At 38.3% G+C, this 22,317-nt stretch overlaps 1 protein-coding gene across 6 annotated transcripts in view; it reads left to right on the top strand.

Moving 5' to 3' along the window:
• Nucleotides 1-19,458, top strand: part of CHD9 (chromodomain helicase DNA binding protein 9) — an 85,441-nt gene extending 65,983 nt beyond the window's left edge. For 5 of the 6 annotated variants that reach the window (XM_027685215.1, XM_027685213.1, XM_027685214.1 and 2 more), the window contains 18 exons: nucleotides 77-276; nucleotides 763-922; nucleotides 1,857-1,946; nucleotides 2,723-2,826; nucleotides 2,957-3,074; nucleotides 3,741-3,798; nucleotides 4,151-4,193; nucleotides 4,357-4,576; nucleotides 4,706-4,908; nucleotides 5,147-6,055; nucleotides 8,200-8,363; nucleotides 9,345-9,617; nucleotides 10,413-10,581; nucleotides 11,622-11,761; nucleotides 12,284-12,505; nucleotides 13,304-13,432; nucleotides 14,288-14,392; nucleotides 16,007-19,458. In XM_027685215.1, the coding sequence (XP_027541016.1) occupies nucleotides 77-276; nucleotides 763-922; nucleotides 1,857-1,946; nucleotides 2,723-2,826; nucleotides 2,957-3,074; nucleotides 3,741-3,798; nucleotides 4,151-4,193; nucleotides 4,357-4,576; nucleotides 4,706-4,908; nucleotides 5,147-6,055; nucleotides 8,200-8,363; nucleotides 9,345-9,617; nucleotides 10,413-10,581; nucleotides 11,622-11,761; nucleotides 12,284-12,505; nucleotides 13,304-13,432; nucleotides 14,288-14,392; nucleotides 16,007-16,870 (4,171 nt within the window). In that variant the 3' untranslated portion in view covers nucleotides 16,871-19,458. The remainder of the gene's footprint in view (nucleotides 1-76; nucleotides 277-762; nucleotides 923-1,856; nucleotides 1,947-2,722; nucleotides 2,827-2,956; nucleotides 3,075-3,740; nucleotides 3,799-4,150; nucleotides 4,194-4,356; nucleotides 4,577-4,705; nucleotides 4,909-5,146; nucleotides 6,056-8,199; nucleotides 8,364-9,344; nucleotides 9,618-10,412; nucleotides 10,582-11,621; nucleotides 11,762-12,283; nucleotides 12,506-13,303; nucleotides 13,433-14,287; nucleotides 14,393-16,006) is intronic. The other variant, XM_027685216.1, reaches the window with a different exon arrangement.
• The last annotated feature ends 2,859 nt before the right edge of the window (nucleotides 19,459-22,317 follow it).

Here is a 22,317-nt window from a genome sequence, read left to right as displayed (position 1 = left end):
CCATTTGTAAGAGAAGTCTGCAGGCTACCCCAGTGTTCCACTTCCAAGTGCTGATTTATGTTTCACTTTACACTAGGTGGGGTCGATGGAGAGAAATTCTCTCCCACGGTCGCTTCAAGAGGCAGCTGAATGAACAGGATGTGGAGATAATTTGCCGAGCACTATTGGCCTATTGTCTTGTTCACTACAGAGGGGATGAGAAAATAAAAAGTTTTATATGGGATCTTATTACTCCAACAGAGGATGGGCAAACACGAGAGTTACAGAATCACCTTGGTAAGGACTTAACGTGTTTCTGCAGTTAAGTAGCTTCACATATGTGTGCCTGTGGTACTGGGATGAAAACAGCTAAAAACCCTCTCTGAATGCATCCTACTTGAAATAAGTGGAATTTATTTCAGATACACAATTCAACTGATGGGCGAAGAACTGTCATTTCTGCTTTGCTTTGGGTTTGGTGGCTTACCCAAATGGATTGGTGTAGTCTGTGTAAGCTTTCATTTTGTTTCAGTTCACAAGAGCATATTCTGTTTCACAGCAGGTGACAGACAACACACTCCCCTCTCTTTCTCCCTCTCCTACATTGTCCTTAGCTGGTGATATGTACTGCAGAGATGCTCTGAGAGACAAAAAGGCTCATATCCAGAGACTGTGATGCTGGTGTTTTTTCTGCATGTCAGGTCACAGTACTGGTATAGGATGTAGGAACTGTAAGTATCATGGGCATATATACCTATACCTTTAATATTTTACATTATTTAGGCTTATCAGCCCCTGTGCCTAGAGGAAGAAAAGGAAAAAAAGTGAAGACCCAGGCTAGCACTTTTGATATACACAAAGCTGAATGGCTTCGAAAATACAATCCAGAACATCTCTTGCAAGATGAAGGATACAAAAAGCACATAAAACACCATTGCAACAAGTAAGCAGTGGCTGAATTGTGAATGTATTTCCATTTTTTTAAAAATATTATTTTTTCTTCTAATTCCTCATTGTCTTAAAAGGTTTTAAAATACTTGTGGCACTACGAAGAAACTAATTTTAATGGTGTTAGCTTGATTAGAATAAATAGGTTGCAGTGTATTAGGAGGTAAACGGATGATTTCACATGTAAAATAATTGTTATAATTTTTAAAGAAACTGTGTATTTGTAGAGAGAGAGAGATCTCTTGCTACCATGTCTGGCATGCCTTGCAGCAGCCAAAGAACTAAGGAGGGGGAGTGCTTAGCAAAGAAAGTTAAAGCACTAAAGTTGTTGCCCCTCAATCTTATGTGCTGTTTCCCTGGCATGTTTTCCAGGCTTCTGAGGGTCTGAGTTACCAGCTTGTTGAAAGTTCAGTCATGGCCATGAATGAGCTTGTTCTAGATAAATCATTTTTCTGTAGCTAAACTTGTCATAATCTGCTTGGACACCTCATACAGCTGTAGTCAAGAATTGAGGTCAAGCATGGAGAAGCCATTGGGGTCATGCACCAAATTCTGACTGAGAAGGAATGAATGTAAAGGTGATGTGGAAGATGTTGATTGTCAGCCCACTCTATCCTTTCTAAGAGCACGTTCTAAGCAGGGAAAGGCAAACAGCAGTTTGTTCCTAGCAGTAGTTTATGAAGCAAGTGAAGAGTATTCTACTGACCCTGGTCTTTAGGACTTGAAAGAACTTTTGCAATGAAACAATTCGTAAATGTGATGGCAATAAAAACTGTTAGGTGTCCTGAATTGGAGATTATCTCCCCTTAAAACTGAAGGAAGTATATTTTAGGAAAATGACTCAATCTCTGTGACAAAACAAAAACATCCACAAGGATTGAAAGCTTTTAGAGTGCTAATATTTTTATTTCTCTTTTTTCTTTGTTTAGGGTCTTACTTCGAGTAAGAATGCTGTATTACTTAAAGCAAGAAGTCATTGGTAATGAATTCCAAAAGGTGTTTGATGGAACTGATGCCAGGTGAACTATAGAGAGAGTATTTTTGCTTCTTTATTTCAAATGTCAGATGAAAATTCAGGAATCTTCCTAGACCTAAATAAGAAATGTTAAAACTAAATATTTTTATCTTTAGTCTGTGAGGAACAGGTTTTTGTTTACCAAACACTTTGTATGAACTTGTCATGAGCAAGTCCTGATTTCTGTTTGAGTCTAGCTATATAATGTAAAATAAGTCAAATAGACTGAAAAAGTTAAGTGGAAGATAGAATTATATACTTTACAGTCTAATTGGCAGGTATTTCCTTTCTCTTTATGTATGCTTTGGTTATGTGCTGTGTACTCTATTTTTTTTTTAATTTTTTTTTTTAATGCAAATATTGCTGTATGTAAATTCTTCAACTCACAGCTACAAAAGCTTGTGGTGCATAGAAAGTTGTAATTTGATTCAGAAGTGTTTGTGGAAGAACAGTCCCTCTCATGCTATTAAACACAAACATAGATAATGCTTGGTTTGCAAAGTTATGCAAGCACAGACTGCTGGGACTCGGTAGAGTTCACTGAGAGGAAGAATATTGTATTCTGGTTCTGCTTTCATATTCTTTCCCTGTTACTGTATCTCTGTCAAATACAAGACACCAAACTGCCTAGGTGTTTTGTATTGCTGGTTTTAGTGTATTTGTGGCTTGATGAGGGAATTTTGAAATCCAACATAGAATAGAAATGTACAAAGAATATAAAATTTTATTTCTTCCTCTGAATATTATTGATATTGGTGTGCTGTTGGTGATTCCCCTTAGTGAAATTGATGTTTGGGTCCCGGAGCCAGATCACTCTGAAGTTCCTGCTGAGTGGTGGGATGCAGAGGCAGATAAATCTCTTTTAATTGGAGTTTTTAAACATGGTGAGTAATATGGATGACTGTGGGGAGTGGGGAAGTACATACAAATAAAAACACCCTACACTCAATTTTTATTTTTTTTTTATAGTTTACTCTGAAAGTTGAATTTTTGCCACTTTTTTTGCCTTTATAGGTTATGAAAAATACAACACTATCAGAGCAGACCCAGCGCTGTGCTTCTTGGAAAGGGTTGGCAAGCCAGATGAAAAAGCAGTTGCTGCTGAACAGAGAGCAAATGATTACATGGATGGGTATGAGCACTTGAAAGGGGCATTAATGTTTTGGGGCCTCGAAGCAAGTCTGAATTTATATGCTGTACTTTTATTCTCTTCCTAACTGGTTTTATGTCATTGTTTTGAAGAATACTACTTCAATTTTACTCCCAGAGAGCAGAAGAGTTAGGAACGGTGTAACAGAACCATTGAAGTTTGGGATTTCACAGTTAGATGAAAAATGCAGCAACTTGGTGTTAACAAGGATTCTACCTTGTGTTGCTGTATCAGAAATATTACTTAAATACTGAAGTGCAAAAGCCTTCAGAGGCAGAGTGCTACAGACCTATTGAACTTGATTTCAGTTCAGTCAGCTTGGTCTGTTAGTCTTGTGTAGCTAACCAGTGACCCCAGTAGATCAACTTGAGAATTACTAATGACTGCTGAAAGAGACAACTGCTTTAATTCATCGCCTCATCAGTGAGGTTATCATTTGTGGTCAGAAAGACTATCTTTGAATGAGATAATGAACTGGGGGGAGCCGGATTCAAGCCAAAGCTGCCATGAAATGTTTTCCATGTTTCAAACAGAAAATTAAATACAGTATATCTCACTAAATTTAAATCAGTTGCACTTAATTGAAAAGAGTGTAAGGACTTGTAAAATATTACTAAGATGTCTTCTTTTGTGTTGAAATTTTAACAGGGATGTAGAAGATCCAGAATATAAACCAGCACCAGCAATGTTTAAAGATGACATAGAGGTATTGTAGGCACCTATTAATAGCTCCTTTTAACACTCATTCACTTAGACACTTTAATACATGTTCACTTAGAATGTAATACTTCCACCTTTTTGTTGAGCAAGTTATTCCATTTTTTCTGTATTTCTCTTAAGTTGATAAAGCTTACTCCATGTGTTTCTGCAGTTGTTTGGGTGGGAATGGGAGGGAATTGTTGTATAGTTCTGTTGAATGCCTTGTTAGCCATTTGTCCAAATTATATGTTACTCTTGGTCTTTGTCATATTCATAACTTGTCTGTAAGATGTAAGTTTAACCTAAATCTTTGGAGAGAGCTGTGTTCTAAATTGTGCTTCACTTTTGTTTTTCTACAGGATGATGTTTCATCCCCAGGTGATCTAGTAATAGCAGATGGAGGTAAATGCATAAAACTTCAAATCTGAGCCAATTGTTTTTGTGTTTTGAATTGTTTCAGTCTCCTGACTCTCAGCTAAAATGTATTTAGATTGCTTAGCGTAGAACTGTAGACACCAGCAATGATCAACTTCTTTATTTTTCCTGTGAATTGTTTTTAATATAGATGGACAAATGATGGAAGGAGACAAAATCTATTGGCCCACTCAGTCTGCCTTAACGACACGTCTTCGCCGCCTCATAACAGCTTATCAACGAACAAGTAAAAACAGGCAGGCCCAGCAGATCCAGCCACCATTCCCCATACAGACTAGTATGATGCAGCCTCCATATGAAGAAGCTGCACTAAATCCAAAAATGGCTGCAAAGATTGAAAGACAGCAAAGGTATGTGCAGCCTGTCAATACACTTCTAAACTATTCCTTTATATAAAAAAGCACTGAAGACATAATAACGTGTGAAACAGTGAAGAAAATTACAGAATTTCCCTTTTTTTTTTTTTCTTGCTGATCAAGGTGGACGAGAAGAGAAGAAGCTGACTTTTACAGAGTTGTGTCCACGTTTGGAGTGGTGTTTGATCCTGAAAGGGGACGGTTTGACTGGACCAAGTTTAGGGCGATGGCTCGACTGCACAAGAAAACTGATGAGAGCTTGGAGAAGTACTTATATGCATTTATGTCAATGTGCAGGAGGGTCTGTCGGCTCCCCTCTAAAGAAGGTAGGTGTATATGTTTTTCCTTTTTGAATTTGTGTTGTCAGTGCTTACCTTGAAAAAGATTTTCTTTCATGTGCTGCGAAATAAAAATGGGGGATTGGGAACTAAGGGAACACGTTGAGAGTAAAATTGAAAGCTTATAATGGGGAGACATATATTAACTGATTAAAGCCATCTACTTGTAGTACTAATTTGCAGTGGGTTTTTGCCAGGTTCTCATCTTTGTTTTGTTTCAATGCAGAACTCGTAGACCCAAACATTTTTATCCAGCCAATTACAGAGGAACGTGCTTCTCGGACCTTGTATCGCATTGAACTCCTGAGGAAAGTGAGAGAACAGGCTCTTAGACACCCGCAGCTGTTTGAACGACTAAAACTATGCCAGCCAAACCCAGACTTACCTGTCTGGTGGGAATGTGGGACTCATGACAGGGATTTACTTATTGGAGCTGCTAAACATGGAGTTAGCAGGACAGATTATCATATTCTTCGTGATCCTGAACTCTCATTTATGTCTGCCCAGAGGAACTATAATCAAAACAAAGTGGCACTCTCAAGGACTTCTACTCCACTCTTGCATCAGTACCAGATGGCATTATCTGCTTCTCCTCTTACGCCTCAGTCAAGATTGTCAGATGTTAAAGTGAATGCTTTTGAGGACACAAAAGCTAAACATGAAAATCTGAAAGAGGACCCTCAGTCCTCTGAAGAGGAATCTATGTCTACAGAGGAGACACAGACAGTAATGAAATCTGAGCCTTTGAGTCCCAAAAATGGCACACCAATACAAGTCTCAGACCACAGACCTAGCGTGAAGGCTGAGACAGACAGGCGCATGGTGGCTGCAAGGACAGAGCCTCTCACTCCAAATCCAGCTTCCAAAAAACAGAGAGTCAGCAAAAGGGGATCTGACTCTAGCTCTGACTCAGACTCTGACTCAGATAGATCATCCTGTTCTTCCAGGTCATCATCTTCATCCTCTTCGTCTTCCTCATCTTGTTCACACTCTCGATCTGGCTCTAGCTCTTCATCATCGTCATCTTGTTCTTCAGCATCTTCATCCTCCTCCTCATCGTCCTCATCATCATCGTCGTCATCATCGTCATCGTCTGAAGAGAGTGATAGTGATGAAGAGGAGGCACAAAAACGTGGTATGTGTGTAGTCTTACTTCTGCAGTATAACTCTTAAACTGAACAAGTTTATTCTTAATGGAGAAATGTCTAAAAAAGCATATTAAATCCCACAAAAGTAAACTTAAATATTAACACATTTTCTCGATTCCTCCAAGTGAGTTGGAAGAATTTCAGGAATACTGCATTTTCTTTGCTTCATATCAGTGCCTTGAGTGAGGTACTTGGGATGTGTTGACTGATTCCCTAAGCAAGGTTGCTGTGCATGTGTTTCACGTGTGGGAGGAGAGTCGAATGGCCAGTGTTTTCTGGAAATATATTGCATGTGTGTATTCCCTACTACTGTTTCTTTTTCTTCATAAACAGAGAGATTCTTTTGGTTTCCCTGTTTGTTTTTTCCACTCTTGCTCATCTGTCCTTGTAGCTTCCTCATTGTACTTCCATGAGACCTGCAAGTTTCCTTCTGTCCAAGCTCTAGAGTCATGTCAGCTGCTTTTTATTTATTGTGAACTGGAGGTGCCTAAGCAGTGTACTTGCTCTGAAAGTCTTCTCCTAAACTTCACCTAAAAAAGACCTAAAAATAGGTACCTGCTTAGAAAAGACTGAGACGACAGCAGCACATAGGACTGTGTAACACAGAGATACCTTCAAAAGCTTCAAAGTAGAAGCAAAAAACTCTGATAAATGAAGTGATTTAAAGTTTTTAATACACCAACAAATATTTAATACGTTCTTTACTTTTCTGCTATGAAGTATCCTCTACTCTTGCCCCATTGAAACTCAGAATATGAAAAGATTTCTTTAACGTGTGATGCAAATGGTAATAGAGAAGGGAAGAAGATGAAGGCAGGCAGTGGGATTACAGCATAGAGAACCTATTTTTTTTTCCCATACCTCAGGGAAAAGGGCATTGTGTTAATCAGATGGATCTTCTTGTCCGCGGAAATGACAAATGGAAACCATAGAATTAATTTACTGGGGAAATGATTACTGGGCAAGTAAAATGCACTTAAACAAAACGATTAAGATGCTGCTGCCTGTAGCAGTGGAAGGACATTTTCAGAGGAAGCAGTTGTGTGCAAACATGAAAACAGTGAGAGCAAAGGAATGCCTATATAACACAAATATTTAGATGAGATAATGCATACTATACCATGTGCTACAAGTCCAAATATTAGGCTTGTTTTGTGCCAGCTCAGTCTGTTTAGTCAAGTAATGGTGCCATCCTCAGACTGCAGAATCTCATAAATCAGTTGGCCGTTATTTTTGTGGCTATTTTGCTGCAAGTTGGTGTTGAAGAGATTAGTAAATGCTGGAAAGTTCTCTTAACTTGATCTGCATTTTAATTTTAAGCCAGGTTTTATATAATTTGTTGTACAAATGATTATAGGCCTTTGGCATGTTTCTCACATTTGAAGCATCTTTTAAGGAAGTGCTGAATTCTATCAGATGACTATCAGAATACAAAACTAATGTTAAGGACGAATTTGACTTCTGTAGAGCTGTCCCTCTTACTCCTTGTGCTGATGTGATATTTGCTTTTTCAGGCCACACTTTTTTTTTGTTTCAGACTGTTTCCCCATGTGATAGTGAAACTCACATTGTTGTCTGATGGGGACAGAAGTAAAATAATAATCATAAAAGATTAAGATATAAGAAAGTCAGAGGACACACTACACTGGAAAGATACTTTAAAAAATCCTTAGTGATTAAAAATTGAACAATTAAAATGTGTGGGCACCCATGTTCAAGCATCCAGTAAATGAAATGGGCTGTTCTTTAAAAGCGCTGTCCCAATAGATTTGCCATGTTCTGGTTATAGACACCTTTGTTTTCAATTTAATCCTGTATGTTAGTGAGTGTTGGCTTATGAAAGAAATATGTTAAGTGAGGACTGTCTATTAGATTACTCTGAAGCATGTCCATTTTCAAATAGCTAAATGTTCGACATGTCAAGCATTTGAAATATTAACAGGAATATGTGTGGGATTTACATGCCTAGAAAAGGATCAGCCATCATCCTGAAAAACCAATTAATTCTTCAGTTTAACTTTGTGTTTGGACTTTCTCTGAACATTGTTCTGTGTGTTTTGTTTACCTGAACCTCTAACAATGGGCGTTTAACTTCTTTACAACGTGAAATGATTTTGGTGGTTTTATTTAGCAGAAGGAACTCCACATATAAAAGCATATGATGAAGAGAGTGTGGCCTCTCTCAGTACCACACAGGATGAGACACAAGACAGTTTCCAGATGAACAATGGAACACCAAATTCCAATTACCTCCTACAAGGTGGATACATGTTGGCTGCATCCTACTGGCCAAAGGCAAGTTTATAATGCAACTTTGAAAACCAGAGTAGTAGTAGAAGTTGGGCTGTGACATTAGTATTCAGTTTAATATGTTAAAACTGTGAAGCAGGATAAATAGATGTAGGATTTGAATTTTAGGAACTTTCAGTTGCTGTTATGTTTGCTTCTGGAACATGCATTTAAATCTAAATACTACTTTTCATAATTTTTGAATATTCATTTTGAGAAGAGGAGCAAAACTTTGATGTCACAGGTGCTTGGCACGTGAAAAATTACATTCAAAGTGTAAAAAATTCCCTTTTATCAAATATAGAGGAGGGTCTTGAACTTGGCAAAAGTGTTTGCTTACTGAACTTGTAATTTTAGCATTCACGTGTTTTATTTGACTGTGAACTGTGAAATTATCAGAAAACCCAGTACTTTCTGGACTCTTTGTATACTTAGCTGAGTTTACTGGAACTTGAGATCTGTGTATTACGGAGGTGTGTGAAGTCTTAATCTGTGTTTGGTGTCTACAGAATGGGAATGAGGAATAACGTGGTTTCAAAAGCTAAAAGGAGACGTGAATAAAAGTCTGTAGGTTTAGTTTTATAAATGCTGTTTTCTGTACATTGTGGTGCTGTTCACGGGTTCAGATCCTGCTACCAGTGAGTCAAAGCCAGACCTACAAATACTGCTTCATTGGTTACCATAACTTCCCTTTAAGAATCAGTAAGATAACGTATTTCAAGCATTTGCAGGCCCCAGACCTTGTACAGATAAGAGAGATTGCATATTTATTTACAGGTAGGTAGTGAAATTAAGTACAGAGGTGGCGTTCAGAAACTTCAGGGAATCAGTGCAAATCCAGGAACTTCAAACTCTTATTAAGTCCGAGTCCAGTGATAAAAGTGATGTAATTTCTCTTCTTCTTAGAATTAAAAGATAATACATAAATATAACGTGCACCCTGTTGGTAGGCATTGCTCTTACAAAACTGTTTTCTCTGGTTTTTAGGATCGAGTTATGATTAATCGGCTTGACAGCATTTGTCAAACAGTGCTGAAAGGTAAATGGCCCTCAGCCAGGAGGAGCTATGACAGCAACACGGTGGCATCTTTCTACACAACCAAACTACTGGATAGTTCTGGTGCAGCTGCAGATTACAGTGAGCCCAGTGCTCCGACACCCCCTCTTGCAGGTGTTAAAGAAGAATATGATCAGTCACCACAGATGTCAAAGGTGAAGAAGCATGTACGAGAAAAGGAGTTTACAGTGAAAATCAATGACGTATGTTTATTTTTATTGCCCTAGGACCTGGTTGCGATTGCGGTGTGCGGCATGCTTTACCTGCAAGTGGCTGCCTGCTCTCACTCTCACTTCCTTCACACACTTGTTTGTGGGTATTTGGGTCTGCTGCTTCTGGGCATTGAGTGTTTGGGTTTTGGGTTTGGTTTTTGGGGGAGGGATTTTTTGTGGTGTTTTGGTTTTTTGTTTTTGGTTGTTTTTTTTATTTGCATAAGCCACTGGAAGAAATCATTATTTTTCTGTCTGAATTGAATTTTTGCCATTCTGGTGCTTCCTCAGACAGCCTCATGCTGTTTCTAAGAAATCTGGTTAGTATAAAAAGGTATTTCTGTTGTTCAGCTTTTTTTTAAACATTTCAGCATATCCTCTCCAGCAAGCACTTTATTATTTCATGGCCTTTTAGAGGATTATAGGAAAATTTCCTCGTTTAAATGCAGGCTAGAAGCTTCAAACCCTTTTCTTATGTGCAATTTGAGACATGTTCGTAGCACATAAAGATGTGTGAATGTTTCCTCTTGTACTTGGGTTTGGCATTTTTTTAGGACTGCATTCAGGAGGTAGACAGCTGATCAGTGTCTGGATTTTTCAGCTGAGATGAAATTTCTGTTCATATTTGTGTTTTACATGGAGAAGCAAGACTTATTTTAAGGTCTAATACAGTGTTTTCATTCTTCCTCAACTCTACTGGAGTAACAGTTTGTATGTGAGAATCCTGATTATGAAGTAGTCATTTCTGCTTCAGAAGAGCCTCTTCTAACCCTGGCATTTATTTAACAGGAAGGTGGTTTGAAATTGACTTTTCAGAAGCAGGGACTGTCCCAGAAAAGACCATTTGAAAGCGATGAAGGTGCTTTGGGTCAGCAGCAATATCTGGCTCGGCTGCGTGAACTCCAGAACGCTTCAGAAACCAGCCTTGTCAACTTCCCAAAATCACTTCCCAAATCAGGTACAGAAAATATCAGGGGGCTTAAGGGTTAGTATTAAATCTCATCTTCTGTGTTCTTCTGTTATCTCCACGTATAGGCAATGGAGAGAGATGTTTGCAATGTTAATGTTCTAAACTGCAGTCTGGAGAAATTCTGTCTGGTGTGGAGACTCCAGTTTGGAGCACAGGAGTATTCTCTCACAGTGTCAGTTAACTGAAATACTCATTTATTAGAATGATGCCATTATACATTACAAACACCCCCCAAAGAAGATTTTAATAATTATTAAGTGCATCAGTGTACCCTGACAGTAATCTGTTTAGCTCAGAACTTAATATGACTACTTTGTAAGTAAAGATAAAGAGTTCCAGATTTATGCCTGTGCCAGTTTGCACTCTTCAGAATCTTTCCTGTGTCTCATGTAAAGAAACAGTAGAGGAAAATAGTCTGGAATCAATGTTTGACTTACAGCCAAAAACTTAGAGCTAATTTTCATAAAGAAAATAACAGTAGGTATACACTGACAGATAAAAATGAGCCTAAAGTAAGCAGTTAACATTTGGATTAAAATACTTGAAATTATTAGAATTGTGTGCTTGATTTAGACCAGCTTCTGATTAAGTGATTAATTTTTTGGGATTGCATACAGATGTGGATAAAAACATTTCCTTTAAAAAAATTACTACCCTTCACTTGCATTTTGTACTTTCTTGGGTTTTTTGCAACATACCATTAAGATCTTGCTAAACATTTATTTAGGGATGTCTGTCTGTGTGTGTGTGATGTCAGCAGTTTTCAACAGTTCTTGCCTCTGTACAGATTCATTTGGAGGGGGTAGGGGAGGCAGTAATGAAATTTTCACAGTAGAATGGCTTTTCACAGCCTGATATTCATAGTGTTTTGAACAGTCATAAAACAAAAGGCAATTTGTCTTAGCTATTAGATGTAGAAATCGTATGCACTTGCACTATTTCAAGTAATTTTATTTCTTTTTTCTGTTCAGACATATTTGGTTTTATAAACAAGTATCTGACGCTGGTTTTATGGCATCATTTATTAGGTACTTCCAGTCATTTAACAGCCAGTGCCAATGGAGTCATAGTTGACAGTCAGCCTGTAGTCAAAAAGAGACGAGGAAGAAGGAAGAATGTGGAGGGAGTTGATGTCCTCTTTATGAATAGAAATAAACAGCCTAATCATGTAAGTAAACTTGATTTTGTGTCCAAAAAAATAAGATGCAAATTACTGTTAGTGCCTTAAATGAGCATAACCAGCTGTTGACATTCAACAAAAACTTTATTACTTAAAAATTTTAGGTTTGGGGTTTTCTTCTGAAATTGTTCACTGATTGTTTATGACAACACAGATGAGAATTGATGGAGTTTTATTAAATTTACATATATATATATACACACAGTATTGATAACTATTTGTAAAATGTAAATTTAATTTAGTTTTGGTGGACTTTAATTAACAATGTGTTATTAAAAATTTGTTTTTTTGATCTGCTAAAACTTCTGACATCCTTTCCTATAGTACCTGTTATGGGACCTGGTTGCACAGTGACCTGAAGGGGTATCTGTGGCATGAGCAGTGTGCCCAGGTCCTTGAGTCTGTGCATAATGATCTGCAGGACTGTGCCCTTCATTGAATCATACATGAAATAATTGTGATGGCTTGTTTTCTATGGAGAATTTAGTCAAATATTTTTAATTTCTCCAGGTTAATCCAGGTATTAACTCCTGTCAGGTTGCTGCAGGAATAAACCCAGCACTCACTTACACACAGCCCCAAGGAATGCTTGATGCAGAGAGTCCAGTTCCTGTTATTAACCTGAAAGATGGAACAAGGCTTGCAGGTGATGATGCCCCCAAAAGAAAAGATTTAGAAAGGTGGCTTAAAGAACATCCTGGATATGTTGAAGATTCAGGAGCTTGTATTCCTGTGAGTATTCCTTCCAGCTCTGCTTTAGCTAAATAGTAGAATTTCTCAAGTTGTATTTGGATTTGTATTCTGTGTTATAAGGCTTTATTTCTTTGTTCTTCTGTTCTGTTTAGGAAAAGAAAAATGTCTGTTTCTTTTCCAATTTGAATTTGCAAGCCTTTCTTTTTCCTCACAAATGTAATTGCTAAGAAAAGCAATACTAAACCAAGACATTCAATCTTTGTCTAATTTCACCTAAGATTTAAAAAACTGTCTAGGATAAGAAAACTCCTATTACCATGATACTGATGATGGGAGCTGAAAGTGTATAACAGCATATTTAGTGATGTGCAAGAGGATTAAAGACTTTACTGTGGAATATATCTCATACCTACATTACATTGCTCTGGTAGTGATGTTTGTGTGGGTATCATCATCTCATTTTGTTACCTCTGAATTTGAGATTTGCTAATGTTGAGCAGGATGTAAGAAAATCATGTGTATGACATCTGGAATGACAACTTTGCTTCTCCATAAAGATGTTATAATACAGAACAGCAACCACGTTCCAGACAGCTAAAGCACTGCTAAAAACTGAAAAATGAGTAAAACAAAGCAATGAGGTGTCAGAGAGAAGATGCTGTTCACTGAGCTGATTATTAAATGATTGTGATTAGTAAATTACTATTGTTATTAAAATATTTCTGCAATCAAAGATGACTTGGAATAAATGCCTGACTCGAGAACGTACAGATATCTTACCATTTTTAATAAAGTTATATCAGAAAGGTAATTGGCTTTTAAATTCCTTTATAACAGAGGATGCAGCTGCACGATGGGAGGCCCAAACAAAAAAGACACCGTTGTCGAAACCCTAATAAACTGGATGTTAATAGTTTGACGGGGGAAGAACGTGTTCAGCTCATAAATAGAAGAAATGCAAGAAAGGTAATCATGGCACTGTTCCCATTTTGATATTCCCCAAATGAAAAGTTACCCAAATGAAGAACTCCATATACTACACTTGCTAAAACTGTACAAGTGTACAAATGAAAGGTGTTTGTTTTAAAGTTTTGGCACAGAGCAAGAAAGTCAGTTGTAATCTTCCAGTAAATGTTTTTCGAGTGTGAAAATATATAAGGCATGGATAGAAACCCCAAGGTTTCTGTTCAAATAGATTGAGCACTCAGTGTGGTGCAACATTTGTGCCATTGAGTCAGACAGAGGCAGGGCCACTAAAATGTGTGCTGTTCTGATCAAAGTGGCAACATTGTCAGAAGTTCAAATTTTGTGTAAACTTCTCATTACTATTTTTGACACAATTAAAATTATATTGGTAGCACATCCTGCGTGGAAACTTGTCCACTGGATTTGCAGAAATCCTGTGTACTTGATCATTTTGCTTTTGCTTTTTTCAATTATCTCTGGCATTTGACCTTTATGGTTCACCTGTGTGTGTATTGGCTGTCAGTCACATTTCTAGGTGAAACAGTGTAACAGGAGAACAAAAGGAGAATTTTTGTGTAAAAACCCGACAGTGGAAGATGTGAGAGCAGGTGTTGAACTGAAGTTTTTGGAGAGGTGATCAAAGTTTGGGAACAGCATAATGCATTTGAATGGGCAATGGGGAAGGCTAAAAGGCAATATTCAGGAAAGGCAGGCAGAATATTACTGATGTCTACTGAACAGATTTGGACAGATGTTTTATTTAAAAGGCAAAAATGAAACAGTGTAAGGTATGAATGTTGCCTCTTTTCTTAGCAAATATGAAGTATTTCCTGATTTTTATCTTCTGCTTCTCAGGTGGGAGGTGCATTTGCTCCCCCTCTGAAGGATTTGTGCAGGTTCTTGAAAGAAAATCCAGAGTATGGAGTGGCTCCTGAATGGGGAGAAGTCGTGAAACAGTCTGTGAGTATTTACAGAATAAGATAACCATGTCGTGAAATGTATCTGAAAAGCAAACAAGGCAAACAGGAAAAAAGGCATGTCCAAAGGTGTGCTTTTCATTTCTGGTGTTACATTAAATGTGGAACGTGAGTCAATGTCAGCTTTTTACCTGCTGGCCTAGTTCAGTAAATGGTTTGCTGTGAGTAGGAGGTAGGGGGGAACAGTGGCTGGCAACCCCAAATTAGAGATTTTGTTGAAGGTGCTAAAATGCTGTGACTGTTTCATATCTTAAATACAGCCTTAATTTTTTTAGGAAAGATATTAGCCCAGGTATTATTTAGGAATAAGAATACATCCTTAAAGTTACAGTTATGAAGAAATTTACATAATTTTCAATATTAATTTTAAATATTTATTTTACTTTTTAATTAATTTACTTTTAGTGTGCACCTTTGAGAAATTACTACCCTCAATCTTGCCTTGAAGATAAGGACATATTTTGAACTTGTTTTGAACAAAGTTGTGTTGTATAGTAAAAAATGGTTTCTGTGTAACCTGGTTACTCTTCCATTTCATGTGTCTAATAGAAGTGAAGATGATTTTGTCAATATTCTTTAGAAGTTTACTTCCTCACTTAGTCTAACTTGTCAGTTTATTTATGCTACACCTTCAGCCTCTGGCAAAGACATGACCAAGTTAAAGTTTTTTCTAATTCACTGTCAACAGAACTTGCAACCTTTCTGTGAAGCTCTAAATGCCAGTCTCTGCAGTACCCTGCTGCAACATTCTGGTAGAAGAATAGATAACTAGGAAGAGGATTAGACTGCAGTGAATAGAGGTGTAACTAATAGGAGAATAACTTTGGCAATTTAGTAGTTATCCACAGAACAGAATTACAGAACTTGAGTGCTGAATTCCTCTAGTTGTAGTAGGCTAATATATATTAGAGATATTTGCTTGTGGGGACAAAGGTGATTGTAGTATTGAGCTGAGTAATACTTGATCTTAATGATTGCCTTTTTAAATTTTAGTGTCCATTGCAATGTTAGGTACAAGGACCTATAGAAGTGTAGTAATACTGTGCAAATCCTAAATAGAAGTGCTTGAAAATTAATTTAAATTCAACTTGAGTCTTTGCTCTTTATTCTCAAGTTTATGGATGCAATGAAATATGAGGACACTAAACAGACACTAGCAGTAATAAAAAGGGCTCAGAGATTGTTGATGTGTGTGCAACCACACATATTTAACTTTAAATTGAGTAGCTGATTAAACTGTCAAATGATTGCAATGTGGTAATATTTCAGAGCAGCGCTGGTTTAGATCTTAGGTTGAGCTTGCTCCTATAATGAGCTATATTTGGCTTGATCTCCCAGCAAACCACTAAGGATGAGTGCGTAAGGATAAGCAGAGAGTGTGAGAAGATCCCTGTGTGGACCTCACTGTGGAAATGGTCCTTCAGACATTTGAGATGTGGTAGCACAAAGTCATCACGCATTCCAGTGAGTTGTCTGGAGAGAAGCTGCTGTGCCGGAATCGTCTTTGACAGTCACCGTACACTTGAGTCTTTCATTTGCTTTTACTTTGCCATCTTTAAGCTCTCAAAATACTAAAAGTACCCACTGTCTCCTGCAGGGGTTTCTCCCGGAGGGTATGTTTGACCGCATCCTCACGGGGCCGGTGGTGCGGGAGGAGGTGAGCCGGAGAGGGAGGCGCCCCAAGAGCGAGATTGCCAAGGCAACCGCAGCTGCCGCCGCGGCCTCGGCCACCAGCGTGTCCGTGAACCCGCTGCTGGCCAACGGATTGATCCCGGGCGTGGATCTGCCCGGGCTCCAGGCCTTACAGCAGAACCTGCAGAACCTGCAGTCGCTGCAAGTGACAGCGGGACTGATGGGAATGCCAGCTGGCCTAGCTGCTGGAGGAGAAGCCAAGAACATGGCTGCCATGTTCCCCATGCTCCTGTCAGGGATGGCTGGATTACCAAACTTGCTGGGCATGGGAGGACTTCTGACAAAGTCTACAGAATCCATTTCGGAGGAGAAAAAGGGAAACGATTCTAAGGAGGTGGATATAAAGAAAGAAAGGACAGAGGATCAAAATACGGATACTGGTGGTGAAAACTCTGTTTCAAGTTCTCCTTCAACATCCTCTGCTGCTGCAGCTGCCAATCCTCTCTCTCTTAACCCTTTACTTTTGTCCAACATACTTTACCCAGGGATGCTTCTCACTCCAGGCCTTAATCTTCATATCCCAGCTTTGTCTCAGTCTAATATTTTTGATGTACAGAACAGTGAAAGCAATGACACGGGCTCAGCCAAGCCCACAGAAGAAAAGGAGGAAAATTCTAGGGTTAGAGATCAGGAAGACAAAGGGGGAACAGAGCCAAGCTCTCACAACGAAAACAGCACAGATGAGGGTTCAGAGAAAGCAGATGCTTCATCTGGATCTGATAGTACATCGTCTTCATCTGAGGATTCGGATTCTAGTGATGAAGACTGACCCCAGACTCTGCACTTAAATTATAAACTGATTTTGAATTTATTCTTTAATTATTTCATTGTAAATAACCCAGTGTTGAGTGCATCAATGATTTACTGACCGAACATTTCAGTATTTGTTTAGAAGTGCAAACTGCTTTCAGAGACGTTTTGCATGTAATATTTCTTGAAGTTCATAAGTTTCTGAACTTGTATGTACTATCAAATACACAATGGTGTAAAATTACAACAAAAGGCATTATAATTTTGTTGGGGGGTTAATTTTATGAAAATAATGCTCAAGTAAGAGCTGTATATTTAATATATTTGCAGTGAACACAGAATACTTTATGCATATTATTGATTTAATTTGAATATAGTTTTACAGCCTCCTTGACACTTATAATTTACAGATCAAAACTCAGCAATAATTTGGGCAGCTAATGAATGTCATGAAAGCTGTAGAATCTACATCACCATCCATTGCTTTAATTACATGAAAATGCTCTAGTGTTGTGATGCACTGCTGTTTCCAATTCAGGTACAAGTGTGTTTAAAAGAAGATAAATTTTTCCCAATCAGCCAATTAAACTGGCTACCTGTTACCTCAGCTGAGTTAGTTTAGGAAGTTTACATTGGTTTCTATTACTTGTTTTCAGGTTTTGTTTTGTTTTCTAAAGACATCCTGTATAGCATGTTAAAATCTGAATTATTTGAGATATGACTGTTGAGGTTTTCTTTCCCCCTTACTACAACTGTTCTCTTAGACAGCAGTAAGGGGCAATTAAAGCAAAAACTGTCTTATCTCATGCTACTTGGCACCATGTAGATCTATTTAGTTTACACCTTGCAAAGTTTTGGGCTCCCTCTGCAGAATTAAAAGTCCCGAAATGAGGAGTAGTTTCCCCAAGACTCAGAAGAGGCAAACTGTCGTAAAGTGCCACTGAAAAGACCTTTCAACACTGCATAATTCATGTAAAAATTGTTTGTTTGCTTTGTTTGTGTAGATTTCTATTTGTGTTTTATGTCATAAAACCTCCTGGAGTTCCCACTTAATAATGGTAAATAAAGTACAGATAGTTTTGAACTCCTTTTGAGTTTAAACTTCTCTGCAGATTTAAATCTGACTAAATATTAAATATTATCCAAAATCATTATTTGGATCTCACTTCCTATATTATGCTGAGTTACCCACTAAAGAAAAAGCACTTTGAATAGTAAGGAAGACAAATTATTCCTAGAAACCACAGTAACAGGGCATAAGGCATCTGTTAAAGTCCAAATCCTTAGAACCCTTTACTATATAAAATCTGTCTAAGATTTGATGTGTGATATGATTCCTCCTTCTTCTGAAGCTGCTATTACTCTGACACGGTCGAGGCCCAGATTCACATTTACAGAACTTCTGAACTGACTGAGACTTCAGTTGACCTTGGTTACATCATTTGTGGTCCAAGAATAGGCAAGTGTTAAGAGAAAATAGATACAGGTACTAGTGAAAGTCATGGAAAAAGCTTTACAAAGGGATAAATTTAAAAAGTAAAAAACAAAAACTGTATATTTTGATATAGTTCTGTTGCTTGCTTGTACAGTAAAACAACTGTGTTGTTTTTTATCAAGAACTTTACCAATGAAATATAAGTTTCTATGTGCAAAATAACTAGCCCCATGATTAGAAGCAGTATTAGATGTAATTACAGAAGTACCATTTGGATTGTGCTGGTTACGTATTTTCCCAGATAGTATTCTGATTTTTGGCCCTTCATGCAGTGTCTTAGCAATAGTGAAAATCAAAAACTGCCAAGAGAAGGGGGTAGCAATTCTTCAGCATTAAAAAAATAAAAAGTATTTCGTATTTAATATTTTGCCCTTTGTAATATAGCACTTTTATTTAACTAGGATGCATCTATGAAATAGCCAAAGTTTTACAAGCAGTTATTAACTTCATTTGCTGATGGAGTATGTCAACAATGCCATCACTTCCCACCCTTCCCCCACAAAACAAGTCCTAAATCTTGTGGCTAAAACCTAATTTATATCAGATTTATGAAATAAAGTATTTTCCTATTATGGTCAAGTGAGTTTGGTTACCATTCTAGTGATTCTTTCTATGTAATAAGGCAATTACAGTTTCAAGTAATGAAGGCTGGTGTAGACTTGAACATAATATATTTGGTTTATTTTTCATCAGTTTGAACCAGAAGGGGAAAAAATGTCCCACTATCAGCTAAACTATATGCAAATACGGTTGTATAAAGTTAAGGGTTATAAGGAAACCTCAGTAGAATTACACTAATACTGAAGTTAAAATTAAAAGGATATCCAAGGTGATGATAAAGTGTGTGTTGGTAGTTACTAAAAAAAAAACCTTAGCTGTTATTGCCTTGTATTTCTATCCCTTGTTTCAGGCTTCATGATCCAAGTCTTAGTCCAGGTTTTTTTTGGACATTTGCAATATTTGCCAGTTGTGTTCTGTGTAGTCTGAATTTGCTTTCTGTAGTTGAACGAGCGTCTTAAAAAGTCATTTGTAATTTATTGAATTACTTTCTATGATGTTCTATAGAGCAAATGGAAGTTTAATTATTTTTTATTAAACATATTCTTTGACTACCCGTGATGTCGGCCTCAATATGTGAAAGTAATGCTGTGTAAGGATTAAACGTGCATCTTCCAGCAGCAAGTTAAGTTCCAGTGCTAAGCTTTAAAACTGAAATTATTCTTAAGGTCTTTAAAAAAATCGCAAGCAAGCCAAGGATGTAACACGCACCACCACCTGCTCAAGACCATGTTCTACTCTTGTATAATTTTATAGGGAATCAATTTCCTCTAATTCTCTTGTCTTACAAACAAAACAAGCTCTTGTTCCCAGCGTTTCAGTACTCATGGTTCAGAAGGAATATACGGTCTAGGTTCTGTCCAAAAGTTGCCTGAATTTTGAAAAATGATGCATCTAATGTTGCAGGGTAAGCACCTGAGCAGCGAAGTACCTTTTGAACCTTTCTTTTTAAAACTTTATATTACTTCCCACATGTTTATTTAATCTTTTCATTATGTACACAGTGCTTATAATTGCTGTTTCTCATATGTTTCACACAGAGCACAGACTATTCTGAATCCGAGTTGTCTCCTGGTTGTCCGGTGCCACCTTGTTTTAACCTGCCATTGCCTTTGAGTAATTCAATGATATCCTCCTTATTTATTTCAGTCTGAATTTGTCTTCATATCATGATCATCCTTTCTGAGCTTCTGCTTCCACAGATCTGTACACGGGTGATAAAAATGCACATGCACGTAAGCCCTGTTCTCAGGTTCTCCCCTGTTTCTTTTTTCCCTGGAAGTCCTGCAGAATCCCTAGTAGTACATTTTAAGTTTATTTTTAGAGTCTATAAATTGAAATACGAGTAGGTTCTATTTTTCAATTAAACTATTTCCAAGGAACAGATGATCCAGGCACTATATTGGTGGTTAATTTCTTTCGCTACTTTGAATTTTTTTGAAATGGTATCTGGATATGGTGACTAGATGAGTGTTTAACAAGGTGTGCCAGCCAAATTCCTGTCCTATTTGTTATATTTTGTCTCTGAGAAAATGATTTCCTCCATGTTATTTAGTAATATTTTTTTCATTGGTTGCTCTGTGTGACAGTGCTGACAGCCCATGAGAATGAAGGTTTAGTTCTTACTGCCTGCTTTTAAGCTGTAGTGAGATGAGGTGTGTCTGGTGTACAGGGTTAATATAAAGGGATCTGCAGCGTAGTGTTACATGAAATTATTTGTGGTGTGCAAGTTACTATCATTTAGTTGTATAAACAGTTTCTGATCTAGTTCTATTACACCTGTGTGAGCAGGCTGTCTCAGTGCAATGTGGGATTTACACTGCTGTAGATGGCCAACATTTAAAATTTTACATCTGTATATTGTTGGGATATCAGGCTCGTGTTGGTGTCTGCAGAGGAGACTGATTCTACTAGTGTAGCTGCGGGAGTTTACAAAACAACTGCTGGCTTATCTAAATGTCCCTAATATTACACAAACAGGCAGTATAATTTCTTTGTTATATTTAGAGGAAAGGGAAATAAAGATAAAAGCTTTCCAGGGTTTTTTTATGATTTTTTTTTTCTTTAATGCTGCCTCCTTTCAGGCTCTCTCACACAAGGAGGGAAGAAAAATGCCATGCACAAGATCCCGCTTGAAGTTACACTGCAGAATGAGGATTTGTTTTCCCTGCCTCCTGTCTGCTTCAGTTGTGAATGAGACCAACACTGCACAATTCTTCTTAGTGTTCCAGGTAAAGCCTTGTGAATATAAGGGAGGCTGGTTTGGGAAATTCTTGGGATCCTAATGTCAGATATGGTATCATCTCTCTTTCACTAGTGTTCACCAAAGCTGCTAGCACGTTATCAAAGTCTTTTGTATTCTGAGAGGATGAAAGCTTTTTGATTTGTGAACTACCCTGTCAGCTCCTCTGCTTCACACTGTTTCTGATCTGTGTGCAGCTTCTCAAATCAGGTGGCAATATTACGTTCATAAGCAAAATTTCTGAAACTCCACGACAGTAAAAAAATGTACATTATTGTAGGATAGAGAAGCAGCTGTCAGGGATCCAGGCTAAGAGGGTGTTTGTGGCTGTAACTTGCAATATTGGTAGATACAATATGGAGTCCAGTGGTGGAAATGATTCAAGTAATTAACAAGCCAAATGAGGACAAAATCAAAACAGGCAAAGCCAATAAATCTCTTAATAAAGCGCAGCCTGTTTTATTGATCACAAACCTTGTTTTTGGGAGCATCCTCTCTGCTTCGTGGGAACCAGTGGCAGCTCCTGCTGTATCTTCATAACGTGTTGCTGTTTATACTTTGAGAACTGAAATTAATTGATTCACTCCCAGTTACTGGGGTAGCCATTTAAAAGCTTTGACTCAAACAAAAGTGCTTCAATAAAAAGCAAATCTTTGTCATGTTGTGGCCACCTGGCTTTTTCTCTGTGATGCTCTGAAGCTGTGTCTCAAGAACCGAAGGCTGGTTGTGTGAATGCAGAACAGAACCCGGATTCATCGTCTTGGGTTTTATTTAATGGTCTCCTACCACAGTTCTCCCGTCACGGGGTTTGTTTTTCTGAGGGAGCTCTCAAACCCTTGTGCAGCGTCGGTGACCCGGGTGTGCAGTACAGCCTGCACTGAGCAGCGTGTGCAGTGACACCCCCCTTAATACGCTGTGTGCGGTGAAACCCCTCACTGACGCAGTGTGGCGGTGACACCCCGCCCCGTCCGTGTGCGGTGACACTCCTTACTAACACGGTGTGCGGTGCCACCCCTCACAGACTCGCTGTGTGCCCTCCCCTCTCCCCCCGCCCGCTCTGTCCCCCGGCCCCCCCGCCCCGCGCGCGGTGCATGGTAGGAGCGCGCGCCGTGCGCCTGCGCGCGGGCAGGGCGGGGCGCTGGTTCGCCCCTCCCCTCCCCCGCCGCCGGCC

The sequence above is a fragment of the Neopelma chrysocephalum genome, unplaced genomic scaffold (assembly GCF_003984885.1).
Source record: "Neopelma chrysocephalum unplaced genomic scaffold, ASM398488v2 Primary Assembly neopelma1_68, whole genome shotgun sequence".
Taxonomy (NCBI): domain Eukaryota; kingdom Metazoa; phylum Chordata; class Aves; order Passeriformes; family Pipridae; genus Neopelma; species Neopelma chrysocephalum.
This window is presented reverse-complemented; position numbering and strand designations above follow the sequence as displayed.